The following is a 14,565-nucleotide window of genomic DNA, read 5'->3' as shown; positions in this document are numbered from 1 at the left end:
ATGCTACAAATTTCACATTTTTCTCAAGGTTAGAAAGGTGATAGCTGGGAGAAGTTAGAACAAATAAAACTTCTATTGCCTTTTTTTTAAAAAGCCTTTAAATAAAATATTTCATTCAATAAATATGTATGCCAGACACCATTATTTCTGTGAACAAGAGACAAAAATCTCCCCAGAGATTAATTTCCACGCACTTGTTTTTAATAATGGATGTTAGGGGCGCCTGGGTGGCTCAGTCCGTTAAGCATCCGACTCCGGCTCAGGTCATGATCTTGGGGTTGGTGAGTTCAAGCTCCACGTCGGGCTCTGTGCTGACAGCTCAGAGCCTGGAGCTGGCTTCAGAATCTGTGTGTCTCTCTCTCTGTCTCTCTGCCCCTCCCCTGCTCATGCTCTGTCTCTGTCTCTCAAAAAATAAATAAATGTTAAAAAAAATTAAAAAAAAAATAATGGATGTTGATGGTCACCCCAGGACCTTTGAACTTATTGTTGCCACTGCCCACTTAACACCTCTGCCAGACATGTGCACCTCTTACTCTCTCACCTCCTTCAAATTGGTGCTCAAATATCATCCTGTCATCTTCTCAGTAGGGCATTTCCCTACTGGTCTATCTAAAACTGACACCATCAGAGCACCTGGCTCGTGTCAGTCGGTAGAGCATGTGACTCTTGATCTTGGCGTTGTAAGTTCGAGCCCCACAATGGGTGTAAAGATTACTTAAAAATAAAACCTTAAAAAAATAAAATAAAACCGACACCATCATTCCTCGTAAGCACTTCTTAGTACCCTCTCCTGTCTTATTTTTCTCTACGTCACTTATTGCAATCTAAAAGATATATATTTTACTTTTGCTTTTGGCCATCTTCCCCTATAAAACATAACCTTAATGAGGAATGTTCACCTTTCTGTTCATTGTTATATCCCCCAGCACCCAGCAAAACCCAAGAGCAATGAAGGCTTCTGGCACCCAAACTGTGCTCTCCTACTAACAGGAACGAGTGATTCTTCAAGAAACGGCCAATTCCAGGTCTAGGGTAGAAATTGTGTAGGATGAATCTGGAAGATTTTGTCATACTAGATAAATAAAAACTATTAGAAACCATCAGAGTCATGTCAAAAGGATTCAGAAGACAATATTAATTGGCTCCCATTGGCCAAAGAAAGGGCAGTTTGAGAACCAGTAAGAAAATAATTGGAGTAGATTGAACATATCAAGTATGTTTCAATCAATGACTTCATAATGATAAAACCAAAAAGCATACAAACAAAATACTGGCCCAATGGAAGATGTTAGTAAACCAACAGACACAATGGTTCCTATATGAGCCGCCTCTCCTGGCAACTACATACTAGAGGAGGGGTCACCTCTCCTCATCAAGTATTCCTGGTATATTAAGAAGGAACCCCTAATGAATTAATGAACCCAGGTGCCAATCATCAACAGGTGCTAACATCATAAAAACAGAGACACTGGGCACTGCGTGCCTCCTGAGAGAAGTAGACAATACCATCCATGGAGAAGTTTTGCAAAAAAAAAAAAAAAAAAAAAAAATTAAGTCTGACTCTGATCAGGTCTCAGACCTACCTATCAATTTACAGGAAATAAAGTGGGGAAAGAACCTGATTATACAATGACACAAGGATGTAATCATCAGAATTCAGAGTATAACATACTAAGACAAATGAAGAAGTTTCTTAAAAACAAAACAAACAAACAGAAAAAAAAGGGGGTGGGGAAAGAGATAGAAGGAAACCCTAAAATTGAAAAGAGACTTTAGAGACACCAACAATTCTAATGTATGCTCACTGCTTGAAACCCAGTTCAAATAAATAACCTTTAATTTACAAGACTGCCTAGAAAATGCAAACACTAACCTGGGACTATATGATATTAAGGAATTATGTTAATTTTAGATATAAGACGGTATTATTATCAGTTACACTGGGAGTAGATTCAGGATTTCAAGGAGTCTTAAAGATGCATTTTGAAACATTCACAGATCCTAAGACCTTTGGATTTGCTTCAAAATAATGGACCAGCGGAGGGAGTAAATGAAATTGGCCATGAATTGACAACTGCTGAACTGAGTCATAGGTACATGGGACTTTGTTATACTCTTCTCTTTGGTATGTTTGAAATTTTCCACATTAAAAAAGTTCAAAACATAAAAATTTTACAGTGATTTTATTGGCATGCAATAGAAATGGCAAGAGACAGTATTGAAAAGTTGGCAAAACACAAATTGGAGGCGACTGCACTGAAGCCCTGTCTGACACATGGGTTTCAAGGAAGGAGCCAAGGGGTGTTGGTGTGGGGTTTGCCAGTCTTGGAATTTTCCCTTCTAATTTTTGTTAAGGCGGCAGGCAGAGCAAGAATTCTAAGCACAAATGATGTCGTATGTGAAACTTACCAACAGGAGGCGTCACCAAGAAGATAAGCCTGGAGGAGTGTGGGGGAGTCTGAGCCCACAGAACCAACAGATCCGTTAGGGTGACTGACAAACACTGAGCTGTAGACTCAGGAACTGTTTTAAAAAAATCAATTTTCTAAGGATGCGTTAGAATTCAGGTAATAAGAGCAGCGAAAACACACAGATGAAAAAGGTACCAGTAAAGGCTGAGCTCAAAAAGTAGAAAGAAGATCATAAATTTCTGCCACCTGTTTCACTGCCAAGAAATATTATCTCACAGAAAGGGGATTTCCCATCTCAAATGGTTACACGTTTAAAAGGTATGTGTTGGTATTCTCAGGCAACAGTCTAGTGATATTTTTAAAGAACTCCCTGACCTGTCCCAAAATGTTACTTATGTTTTTTCATTCAGGTTTTCTCCCGCAACCGAAACAGTCAATTCTTCATCGCTGCCCACTCTGACAAATTAGTCTATGCAACACCATTTCTAAGTTATCTCTAGCAGCCAACACAGCCCATAAATCCAAATCATTGTACTGGTTATTAGGATTTCATTTCATGCTCGCATTCACAAACATTTAAGCTTTCAACCTTTGCTGTTGGGCATTAATCTTGGCATTAATCAAGGGATTAAGTACGCTGAATTTAAACTCAAGGTTAATAGCATACTCAGCCAATATTAGTTTTACATATTGCCAAGGGAAAACAAAGAGGCAAAGACCTTTCTGCCTGTTGTTCGTGAAATAGAAGACACAGATTGATGAGTAAGGCATGAAATTGCTTCTTTTGTTCCTTCATGAAGGAGTCTCACACACCTACATACACACACATACACACACACTCATTAGTCCAGCCCAAATTGGCATTTGAAGCAACAGGCTTGTATAAATCCTAAGATCCAGCCATCGATTGCTGGGTAATTTGCTTATTTCCGAGCAACTATACATGCAAAGGCAACATAAGTGTTTAAAAAAAAACAGCACAAACAAATTAAGAAGTCTAGAAGGGTATGATAGTTGCTAGTTGCTAGAATAACTGTGTAAAGAGAAGAAGAAAACTGTGTGGGTGTCAGGTATATCAGCATCATCTATCAATGTAATATCAAGAGAGGTAAAGAAATTCATTCTAAATTTCCTAAAATCTGTTAGCAGTAAAAGGCCCTACAGAGAGCTAAGTTAATATACCTGAAACAATGACAGAGTAATTACTTTATAGAGCCTTGTCTCTATGAGGGGAATAGTTACATGGCTCGCAAAAACAGATACAGAGAATAAACTGCCCGATGATCTGGAAATGCAAGGCTGCCTAATGAATCATTCATTCACTGTCACCACTAGGAATGGCTGAGCACCTGGTTTTCATGAGTTACATCCTCAGAAGAATCAGTGCTGTTTCTCCTTTTGAGGGAGGGTATCAAAATTTTGAGTGTTCAAAAACTAGCAATGAAGATTCATTAATTCAAATTAGCTCAAATAGAGAGCCATATTTCAAACACAACAGGCTTGAAGCATAGAAGTGAATGCAAAGTCAAAGGTAGTAAATCACTTATTTACCTGAGTTCAGTTTTCCTTTGACATGAAGGGGCAACAGTAACACCAAGTGCAGAAACACTAAGCACTTGACCTCTCTGAGCCGCTCTGATTTGGCTATTACTCTGAGCGGGGGAGAGGTTTAAGTGAGGTTGTACATTTGAGGTGTCTGGCCTACAGTGGGGCTCAGTAATGTTTCATTCTTCTCCTAATGTCTTCCACCAAACAAGGGCAACACCAAACTCCTTACCACCACATCCAGTCCCTAGTCCAGTGTCAGACACATAGCAAGCATCTGTGGGAATAATGTGGGGAAATATTGATGGTTGCACTTTCTGGGATTTACTAAGAAAGACGTGTAGACTGCAAGTTGGTGAGGGTACAAGCACAAGTTTACAGCCCCATAATTCAGTGGAAGTTGGCACATGGAGACGACCCAGGGGAAGAAAAATGAAGGCAGAGTGCCACCTCCTAGGACTGGGCTGAATCTCAAAGCCTCAATTCAACTGGTGACTGACCGTTGTTACTTCAAGTCCTTTTTTTTATCTGTCAAAGCTCTGAGGTTAAACACAGAGATAGAAGCCAGAACTGGCTCTTCAAGAAGGATTAAGAGGAAAAGTCACTGGTACCTCTGTTGATCAAGTAAACAAATCAAATGAAGATGTCTCTCTTAATTGTCTTTCCAATTCCAAGAGAAACCTGGCATATGATATGTGGTTAAATGAAGTAACAAAAAAAAGAAGGAAGGTTTCAAGAAAGCAAGAGGGAAAACAAAACAAAAGCCGAGACCAGAAACCAGATGCTGTCCAGGATTTTTAAAATACTAGCACAGAATTAACTGGCTTTAAAAACCACCTCTAGTCATTCAGATTAACGACGGCAGGGACGCAATGTTCTTCCAAAGGGCCAGCTCACAGCTCCAATGCAAACACAAGGGCCATATGCAGAGAGAAGAAGTCACAGGGAATAGCTGAATTTCTATGTTACCAGAAGTCAAAGTATCTAAAATTAAATTAGAATGATGAATTAGAACCAGAAATTGGTTCTAATTATAAAACAAAATCGAGCTCCCACAAAAAATGTCCCCATAACTGAACGCAAATAATGACAATATCAAAACCCATAAAAGTGCCGACCATGTTTACTGAACGTCATCCATCTGCCCGGCTCTATTCTAACCATGTTCCCATATACACTCAGGAATCCTCACCGTAGGATCCTTTAAAGACAAAGTTAAAATTACTACTTTTGAAAGGCAGTATTTGCCATCCAAGAGGCCACAGTGGTGAAATTCTTCTCCAGCTCTTAAAGAGTACCTATTAAGATGCTATGATAAAATGCATTTTTTTTTTTTAAAGGCCAGAGTTCCAAGGTTATTTTCAGATTTAAACTAAAAGGGTTTCCTGGTTCTCTCCTCAGGGAAATTCTCTCCACCCTGTCCTGGCTCCACCACCTGCCTCCATTCTTCCTCTTCCATTAGACTCTTAATGAATGCATACCATGGTGCCAAGAAAACTCCTTCTCACCAATTGCTGACATTCAATGAATATAAGGGAGGTTCAGTAAGTGCTCACTGAACTGAATTCAGCTGAACAAAAACAAAAGCCTGATCATCTGCCTAAGAAGAGTGAGGTAAAGGTTAATAAAGCACCATTCCACACCTTGGAAAGGGAAAAAATAGTTACAGGTTCTGCAATGAAACACCTGGGCTCCAGTACTAAGACTACATTGGGGCGCCTGGGTGGCTCAGTCTGTTGAGCTCCGGTCATGATCCCTCGGTGCTTAAGTTCAAGCCCCACATCAGGTTTGCCATGGTCAGTGCAGAGCCCACTCCTGATCCTCTGTCCCCCTGTCTCTGCCCCTCCCCTACTTACACTCTCTCAAAAAAACCCCAAAAAACAAAAAACAAACAAACAAAAAAAATTAAAAAAAGAATATGTGGTTCATCACATCTTTGCACAGCCCAGTCTGTCCCACACTCATCAGAACCTCACTTTTCTCTCACCTTATCGACATCCTTCCTTCACTGTGAGTTGGGTTGCATGGCAGTTTCAATGGAAGGGAACTGGGTCACCAATAATCGCAGTCCCTTTCCATCTGGACTGTTCTCCCACACGTTCCCAGCTCTGGCTCAGGAGATGGAGGGAAGGCTGACATGGGAGGTAATGCTCTACTTGTAACTCAGTAGCACACCCAACATGCAAACTCTCAGAAAGGCATGAAATTAGCCCCACCTGTCAATCAGGGAGCACAGCTGGACTCTGGCTGAATTCCATCAAGTGGAAAGAGGAAGGCAACTTTTGAAAATTAAACTGAAGGAGGAACCTTTTCCTCAGGGCTAGAAAGGTGCTTCTAAATTGACTTCTCACTGGAGTACAGGTTCACCCAAGACCCCAGGCCTTACCCCTCTGGAGAAGGAGATGAGAAGGTGGGGCACAGGCCACCTCAGCCAAAAACACGCTCAAATGCTACAGAATTAATTTGCCGGCAGTCTGCCAATGAGGAGCATCACACAACCAACTCTCTGAGCTTTTAATTTCCGAGAGGTATTTTAACTATCATTAGCTCTGAGGCTTCTTATGATGGCCATGGGGTGGCCATGGTGTGACCATGTAAAAAAAAAAAAAAGAAAAAAAGGTCTCAGTGGATCTTAAAAAGGAAAGGGACATAAAGAGACACATTGCACAGAATTCAGGGCCATAGGCCCTGTGGCAATACTGGTTTGGCCTCCATCCCCGAAAGCTGTCCCCTGTCACCCCATGACACAGAAGAGAGGTGCCTGAGTCCCACATGAAAGACTATGTCATTTAGGCTCAAAACGGAGGCATTCTCCTTCCTGTGTGGTAGCATCATGGAGCTGTTATTATGGCAATAGCACACGCAAGGGCACATCCTCTGAAATTAGACAGCACCCAGTTCACAAGCCCCTCGGGCTGCTTTTGTCCATGAAGAGTGGAGGGGACGCCAGCTTTTGATCCCCTACTCAGTTCTTCCCCTGTACTTGTCCCCATATGGTCCTGAATCTACCCCACCTCCACCATTTTCTCCAGGGTGACATGAGACTCATCAAAGCCTGGGACAAATTTCAGATGGTCTGTAAAATGTCCTGCAACACTTAAAAGAAAATAAGCTGCAATTTAAATTCAAGGGTAGAAATGGAAAAGAAGCTCAGATAAAAAGGTAAAAGGAAATAACTCAGCCTGTAAGCAAATTGCTAACTCAGCCAAAAAGCCCAGGAAAAGATGCTCAACATCATTGATCATCAATGAAATGCAAACCAGGGGCGCCTGGGTGGCTTAGTCGGTTGAGCATCCCTTTCAGCTCAGGTCATGATTTCATGGTTCATGGGATCGAGCCCTGCATCAGAGTCTATGCTGACAGCATGGAGCCTGCTTGAGATGTCCCTCTCCCTCTTTCTTTGCCCCTTCCCTGCACACACACTCACACACATACACACACTCTCGCGTGCACACACACTCTCAAAACAAATAAATAAACTTTAAAAATTTTTAAAAGAAAATGCAAACCAAAGCTACAATGAGTTACCACTTCACATCCATTAGCACGGTTACTTCAAAAAACAGAAAACAACAAGGGCTGGAAAGGATGTGAAGACACTAGAAGCCTCATGCCTTGCTGGTGGGAATGTAAATGGAGCAACCACTTTGGAGAAGTGTCGTGGTTCCTCAATAAAATAAAAACAGAATTACCCTATGATTCAGCCATTCCACTTCTGGATATACACCCAAAAAAACCGAAAGCAGGGTCTCAAAGACTGAGATGTACAGCCATGTTCATAGCATTATTCACAATTGCTAGAAGGTAGAAGCAACCCAAATATCCATCAATGGATAAATGGATAAGTAAAATGTGGTATATAATATAATGTGGTATTATTCAGCTTTAAAAAAAGAAGGAAAGCCTAACATATGCTATAATATGACACGGATGAATCTTGAGTTCATGATGCATAGATAAGGCACTCACAGAAAGGCAAATACTATATAATTATATGAATAATGAGAGTAGTCACAAGCAGGGTAGTCACAAGTCAAATTAGAATGGTTGTTTCCAGGGACAGGAGGAAGAGGGAATGCGGAGTCATTGTTTAATGGGTAGAGCTGCAGGTTTCCAAGATGACGTGTTCAGAAGGTGGATGGTGGTGATGGTTGCATTGTAATATGAATATACTTAATTCCACTGACCTATACACTTAATGGTCAAGATGGCAAATTTTACGTTACATGTATTAGACTAGATTGTTTATTTTTATTTTTTTAATTTTTTTTTTTTTTTACTTTGAGAGAGAGAGAGGGAGGAAGGGAGAGGAGCAGGGGGAGAGGGGGAGAATCTCAAGCAGGCTCAGCCTGGAGCCCCACATGGGGCTTGATCCCATGACCCTGGGATCATGACCTGAGACAAAACCAAGAGTCAGATACTCAATCAGCTGAGCCATCCAGGTGCCCCTATTTTACTAGATTGTTTTTAACTGAGGAAAGAAAATGTAAATAGCTACATTAGCCCGGGTTTGTTTTTTTTTTTTCCCTCAAGGGAAAAAAAATCACCCTATTAAAGAGCAGGGAACCTATTAAAGAAGGGAACGACAGGTCCACCATGTAAAAACAATACACAAACTTCAGGCTGTAAAACAGGCTCACCACTTACTTCCACACCCTGAAACCAAAGAAGCAACTCACCTCACTGAGGTAAATAAAGAAAGAGCAGGTGGACCCATCCACTCCGTAGTCTGCGTAGCAGGGATCCGAGCGCCACATATCTTTCATCCACTGAAACAACAAGAGCCAGGTAAGGACATCTACAAGCAGACCGTGTTCGGTGGCCCTGTACATCCCATGACAGAGAAGGCTATGAAGGGCAAGGAGAAGTGAATGGCTCAGACTGGGGCCTGAGGTTCATTGTCAGTGAGCTGAGGTCAGGATAACAGATGCCCAGTTTCCAGATGATTCACAGGTAGACGCTGGCTTCAGCTGGGCCTTAGCAGAGGTGCGCAGGGTGGAGGAAGGCCGTGAGACCACCAGGCAGTAAAGCCCAGGACAGGCAGTGGCCAGGCGAGTTTTATCAAGAGCAACTGCCTAATCAAAACCCCTTTCGCCCAGAGAGCTACAGTTGCATAAGCCACAGGACAGGTCCTGAAACAGACAGCGTGAATGAGAGCAGGCGTGCAAGGTGTGCATGGCATGTGTGAGTCCCACAGAGGAACCATGTTAATGCTTCTGGGGTTTGCGCTCACCATCCTAAGCATACACTGGAACCAAGACTTTTCTCTGAAAACTAGTGAGTAGGGTTGTGGTCTCCCTCAGGGCAGGCCATATAAAAGAACTTTTTAAAAAAAAATCCTAAGAGTGAGAGTGTCCAAATGTCTCAGGTTACTCAGCTGCAAATGCAAATGTGACATTTAAATCGCAATCTGGAGACCTCGTGGCAGGGGGGCCTGGGGACTGGGGGAGAGGGAAGTTGGGCTCTATATAATGGCAGCTCCTTGTCAATGGCCCTTGAAGGATCACCTGCTGGAGGCTGGGAAAGCCAGGGGGAGGCAGCTTCAAAGACACAGCAGGAGCCCGAAGTGGCCCAGGCTCTTTCACTCTGACGAGTTAGAGCCATTGTGGACTGACCCCATGAAGTTTGCATAAGCACACAAGGGTTGTCATGGCCACAGCCCCAAACTGGCAGAATTGAGGCATCCCTTGGATGACTCCCTTAAAGGGCTTGCTTGCCATCTGTATTGCTGGGGAGTTAGAGAGAGGGGAGGGGAGGAGAGGAAGAGGGTGTTAGTGAAGACAAAAGGTGAAGGGAATGAATAGACATTACTTGGGCCTTACCTTGATTTTCCCCTCGCAGTGGGGGTAGCCATCCATAGGAGGCAATACACATTTTTCTTGAGCTCCATTAATGATATCTGTAAAGATGAAACAGAACAAAGGATACCATAAAGTTTATGAAACACAAACTTACCATCTTTGTAAGCAATGGGCAGGGAAAGAAACAGAAACAGGAAGTCTATACTGGGAGCCATGCTCTGACCTGTGGAAGCTCTCCAGCTGCAAATAGGTCCAGCTGGTCTGCAGTGAGGACCTGGCCCAAGAACAGCCCACCTGTAGGACGGCCAGAGACCTATGATGCATGTGGCCCAGCCTGAACGGGTGAGCTACACCAATCAGAGGGTTTGCTTGGAAATTTGCAACTTGGTAAGAGAAACCAAACAAGTGGAGAGCAGGAGATGAAGCCATGAGATTGGGAGGGACCACCAGGGCCATGTCAGGCTGTGCAGACAAACTGAGGTCAGGAATACCTTCGTGACATGTGCTTGAGCTGAGAAGCTGGCAAAAAATAGGCAAATAGAACGGTAGTATAGAGGAGGAGAAAGCCACCAGACACATCAGCAAGGTACAGCATCTTCTGGACGTGGTTCTTACATTTCTGCAAAGATCTCCTTATGCTTCAAATATTTCCTCACAGTAAACTCCCTTTCTATTAGCTAGCTCTAGGGGACTCCTATTCCTTTTGATGACAAGAGTCAGAACAAAAAAGAACGCCTTTAAAAAGCTTACTGTTTAGTGGTGGACCACAGACAAACAAGTAAACCACTGAACAACAGTGTAATAGACATTATGTTGGGGCGGGCCAAGGGAAGGACACCCACCCCAGTCTCTAGGGTCAAAGACGACTTCCTGGATCTAGTGACATCTTAGTGGAGATAAGAAGATGAAGCAGGAGTATGCCAGGTGAAGGGGCAAGGTAGAGATGGTGTTCAAGGAACAGGCTCCAAATGCAAGGACGCGCACTGAGTCGAATGCAGAAATGGGAGGTACTGAGTGGTCAGAAAGGAAATCAGGCAAGGCCCAAACCAGAAAGACTTCAAGCAAGCACCCTGATTAAGACTTTATTTTTCAAGTGTTTATTTTTGAGAGAGAGAGAGAGATTGAGCAAGCGAGCAGGGGGAGGGGCAAAAAGAGAGGGGGACAGAGGATCCAAAGTGGGCTCTGTGCTGACAGCAGACAGCCCATTGTGGGGCTGGAACTCATGAACCACAAGATCATAACCTGAGCCAAAGTCAGATGCTTAATGGACAGAGCCGCCCAGGCGTTCCTACCCTGATAAAGACTTTAAGCTGAGGGAAGGGAAGGGCAGGGCACGGAAGGCTTCTAAGAAAGGAATAGTTAAGATCAGCCTTATGTTTAGGAATGATCATTTTAGCTGGAAACTGGGACAGCTCTAAAACTACATGTTTCTCTTTGAGGACCAACTGTATTTTCCAGACACGTTTGGAAAATGCCACGATTACTTATGGCTGACAATTTTCCGTTCAAAGTACTAATGAGAAATTAGATCCCAAACTACAGTATTGTTTGACAGTGCTATTGAAACAATGTTGGTGGCTGCTGGGGCTAAAACAGAAATTGTACCTGTCCCTTGAAAATTAGTTCCTCTGACAGTCTGAAACAGATTCTTCACCTTTTGATTCAGTGTTCTCATCACCATTCCACCCGCCACCTGGATAACTACAGCATAAAATCAATACCCTCCTTCTCATGGACTGGAGGCAGCGTCATTTAGTAGTAAACATGGACGATACTTAGGTTGTCAGAGACTCTGTTTCTCCTTCTGTAGCACTGAAATAACTGTACCATTATTTCATCCAGCTCTTATTAATATTTGTGCAAAGTCTAGTCTGGCACTCCCAACAGCTGACTCTCACCACAGACCACAGTGAGTGCTTAAAAAGTTGGCATTCGCTATATAATTCCATGCCACTTATACTCTATCTAAGAAAGCAATATTTCAAAAGCACAGATCTTCTAGAAACGCATTCTCTGCGTTTTTGAGATAAATGCAGGCTTGAGGTGGTACATCTCCCTATAGCTCTCCTCCTTTCTCACTTGTAAGGGGACTGCCAGCCTCAGAATCCACTAACAAATGCCTGACCAAAGGACAGAGGCACTTTTCAGTGACTACTTATCCTATTTTTGTCTCTGATTTTGCTTGGTAACATTTACCAAGCAAATAAATAGCACAGGATCCAAGACAGCAGAGTCTGAAACAGCTGGGGGTCGGGGCAATCAGACATTTAGAGGGATGATTACGGAGAAATTCCCCCCTTCTTTCACACACTATAAGCACTACACCAGTTCCAGACATCCAGAGCCAGAAATTATGGAAACTAGAGACTATAGAGTTAGAGGTATGGTACCATGGAGTGAACAGAAATCACCAGATGGTAACATAAACCAATAAGTCCACGAAGGCCTGCAAGGAAAGCCTGGTTGCTGACAGCGTGGGTCCTTTCCATAAAGAGTTTCAAGGAATAACAATATGTTATGCCAAGGGTTGGCAAACCTTTTCTCCAAAGGACCAGAGAGTAAATATTTGAGGCTTGGCAGGCCACACTGTCTCTGCCACAACTATGCCACTGTGGATTATAACAGGAAAGCAACCACATATAATAGGAAAATGAATGGGCGTGGCTGTATTCCAATAAAACTTTGTTTTCAAAAACAGGCACAGACCCCTATATTTGCTACGCCAAGACAGTCACAAAATGAGGATCCTAGTTGCTGCAAAGATCTGATGAAATGACGTTTTTGAGGACTCCTGCAGACACTCCTCTGCCCCTACTCTTTCGCCACCTGGTTAAAGCCCCGCCCTTGAAGACCCAGCTCAAGATTCACCCACGGAAGAATTAGGCCCAATCCCTCCTTCCCATGCCAAACCAGAATTTAGTTAGGATTTAGTGCTACCTCCCTCTCAAGTCTCTCTCACAGCAGTGAGTGATCTCGTTCTTTCTTCCACATGTGCCCACTTGCCTCCTAGGATGTAAGGCGGTGATGGGAGGGTTATGTCTCCATGCCCCATCACCAGGCACTCAGTAAGTGCCGGCTGACTGAATAAACACACCTGTTGCACCTGCTTCGCCTCTCCCCGCTGACTCTTCAGCTCACGGACAACCAGACTGAGCAGAGAGACCTGTGCTGGAGCAGCGTTTTTCCTTCTCTTCCACCTGGCAGTTCATCAACTAATCCATAAGGGTTTTCTTTGCAATTCCATTAATTTATGACGGGTTTTCTATTTAGTTACAGAGTGACGAGTTTGCATAAGCAATGCCGTCCAGAAGTGGAGTTAAATGGCTTGAGGCTCTGGGGTTGGAGGGATCCATGAAAGGAAGAAATAGAAAGTGCTGGCCTTCCCAGGGAGGGATGGAGCTACTCCCTAAATCCAACCACCAGTAACCTGATTCCCAGGAAACTGAGCACAACCCCCCATCACCTCCCAGGTCCTAAGGGGTCTCAGCACATCTAAGAGGAAAGCTCCCCGTTTTGTTTCGATCACAAAGACGAAAACTCATTCAATGACGTTTTATTAGTCTGTACACAGAAGACACTGCTACCTAGAGAAAGACCCTGCAATATAAGGTTGGTTAAAAAACAAAAATTCAGGTCAAAAAGGTTAATGTTACCGCTTTTCAGGGGAGATTTAGCTTACTATATATTAAGCACTTTTCAAAAAAGGGACTGGATTCTGCCACAGTATGTTACCGGAAGCTTCTTCTCTCTGACATTCACCTGATGTTCTTTCTCCAAGTGTCAAATTTTTTCATGGTAACAGGGCAAGGGGAAAAGAAAGATGATCACGTAAGCAAAGAAGCTCAGCTCTTACTACTGTTCAGGATTGAGTTTCATCCCTTACCCTCCCAAACCAGCCCAAGTGTGTCTTTCACCAAAGACTTCACCTCTGCACTGACCGTATAGCATTGTCAACCAGGTATTACACAAAAGGCAGACAGCCTAGGCGTGAAAATTGTGTTGTTTTATCAGTCACCTGGACCCACACAGTACAGCAGGGGCTTGGATATTGGGTTTAACCTAAGAAAACACTTTTCTTGGGGCACCTGGGTGGCCCAGTCAGTTAAGTATCCAACTTCGGCTCAGGTCATAATCTTACAGCTCGTTGAGTTCCAACCCCACAATGAGCTCTGGGCTGACACCTGGGAGCCTGGAGCCTGCTTCAGATTCTGTGTCTCCTTCCCTCTCTGCCCCTCCCTGGTTCACACTCTGTCTCTCTCAAAAATAAACAAACATTAAGAAAAAAAGAAAACCCTGGGTGCCTGGGTGGCTCAGTCAGTTAAGCGTCCGACTTCGGCTCAGGTCATGATCTCACAGTCCGTGAGTTCAAGACCCACGTCGGGCTCTGTGCTGACAGCTCAGATCCTGGAGCCTGCTTCGGATACTGTGTTTCCTTCTATCTCTACCCCTCCCTAACTTGTGCTCTCTGTCTCTCAAAAAGAAATAAATGTAAAAAACATTTTTTTTAAAAAAAGAAAAGAAAAAAAACCCTTTTCTCATGCTCAAAGATGCTCACCACTCAGGAACAACACGTGTGCATGAGGAATAGAAGTGGCAAAAGAGGTCATAAACACACACAGAGCAGGTGTCCCTGTCAAGTGTGGAGTCAAGTTCTCCGTGACAGTCCCCACATAGGCATATACGCTGAGGGAGAGATGTGCTGAAACAGTGGCACTGTCAATAAATACATGGAAGCAACAGAGACAAAGAGATGGAATCAGACACACTGAGGATTTTTACTCCTGCTTGCCTGCCTCTGAGGAAGGAAG

The 14,565-nt window shown here is 43.4% G+C and overlaps 1 protein-coding gene across 2 annotated transcripts in view; it reads right to left on the bottom strand.

Annotated features, from left to right (window-relative positions):
- Positions 1-14,565, bottom strand: part of MGAT5 (alpha-1,6-mannosylglycoprotein 6-beta-N-acetylglucosaminyltransferase) — a 341,991-nt gene that overhangs the window by 133,757 nt on the left and 193,669 nt on the right. For both annotated transcript variants that reach the window (XM_043573265.1, XM_043573264.1), the window contains exons 5-6: positions 9,779-9,855; positions 8,636-8,725 (exon numbers count right to left, since the gene is read on the bottom strand). In XM_043573265.1, coding sequence (XP_043429200.1) covers positions 8,636-8,725; positions 9,779-9,855 — 167 coding nt within the window. The remainder of the gene's footprint in view (positions 1-8,635; positions 8,726-9,778; positions 9,856-14,565) is intronic.

Source organism: Prionailurus bengalensis, chromosome C1, assembly GCF_016509475.1.
Source record: "Prionailurus bengalensis isolate Pbe53 chromosome C1, Fcat_Pben_1.1_paternal_pri, whole genome shotgun sequence".
Lineage (NCBI taxonomy): Eukaryota > Metazoa > Chordata > Mammalia > Carnivora > Felidae > Prionailurus > Prionailurus bengalensis.
Note: the sequence above shows the minus strand (reverse complement) of the source record. Positions and strands in the feature narration are given on the sequence as shown.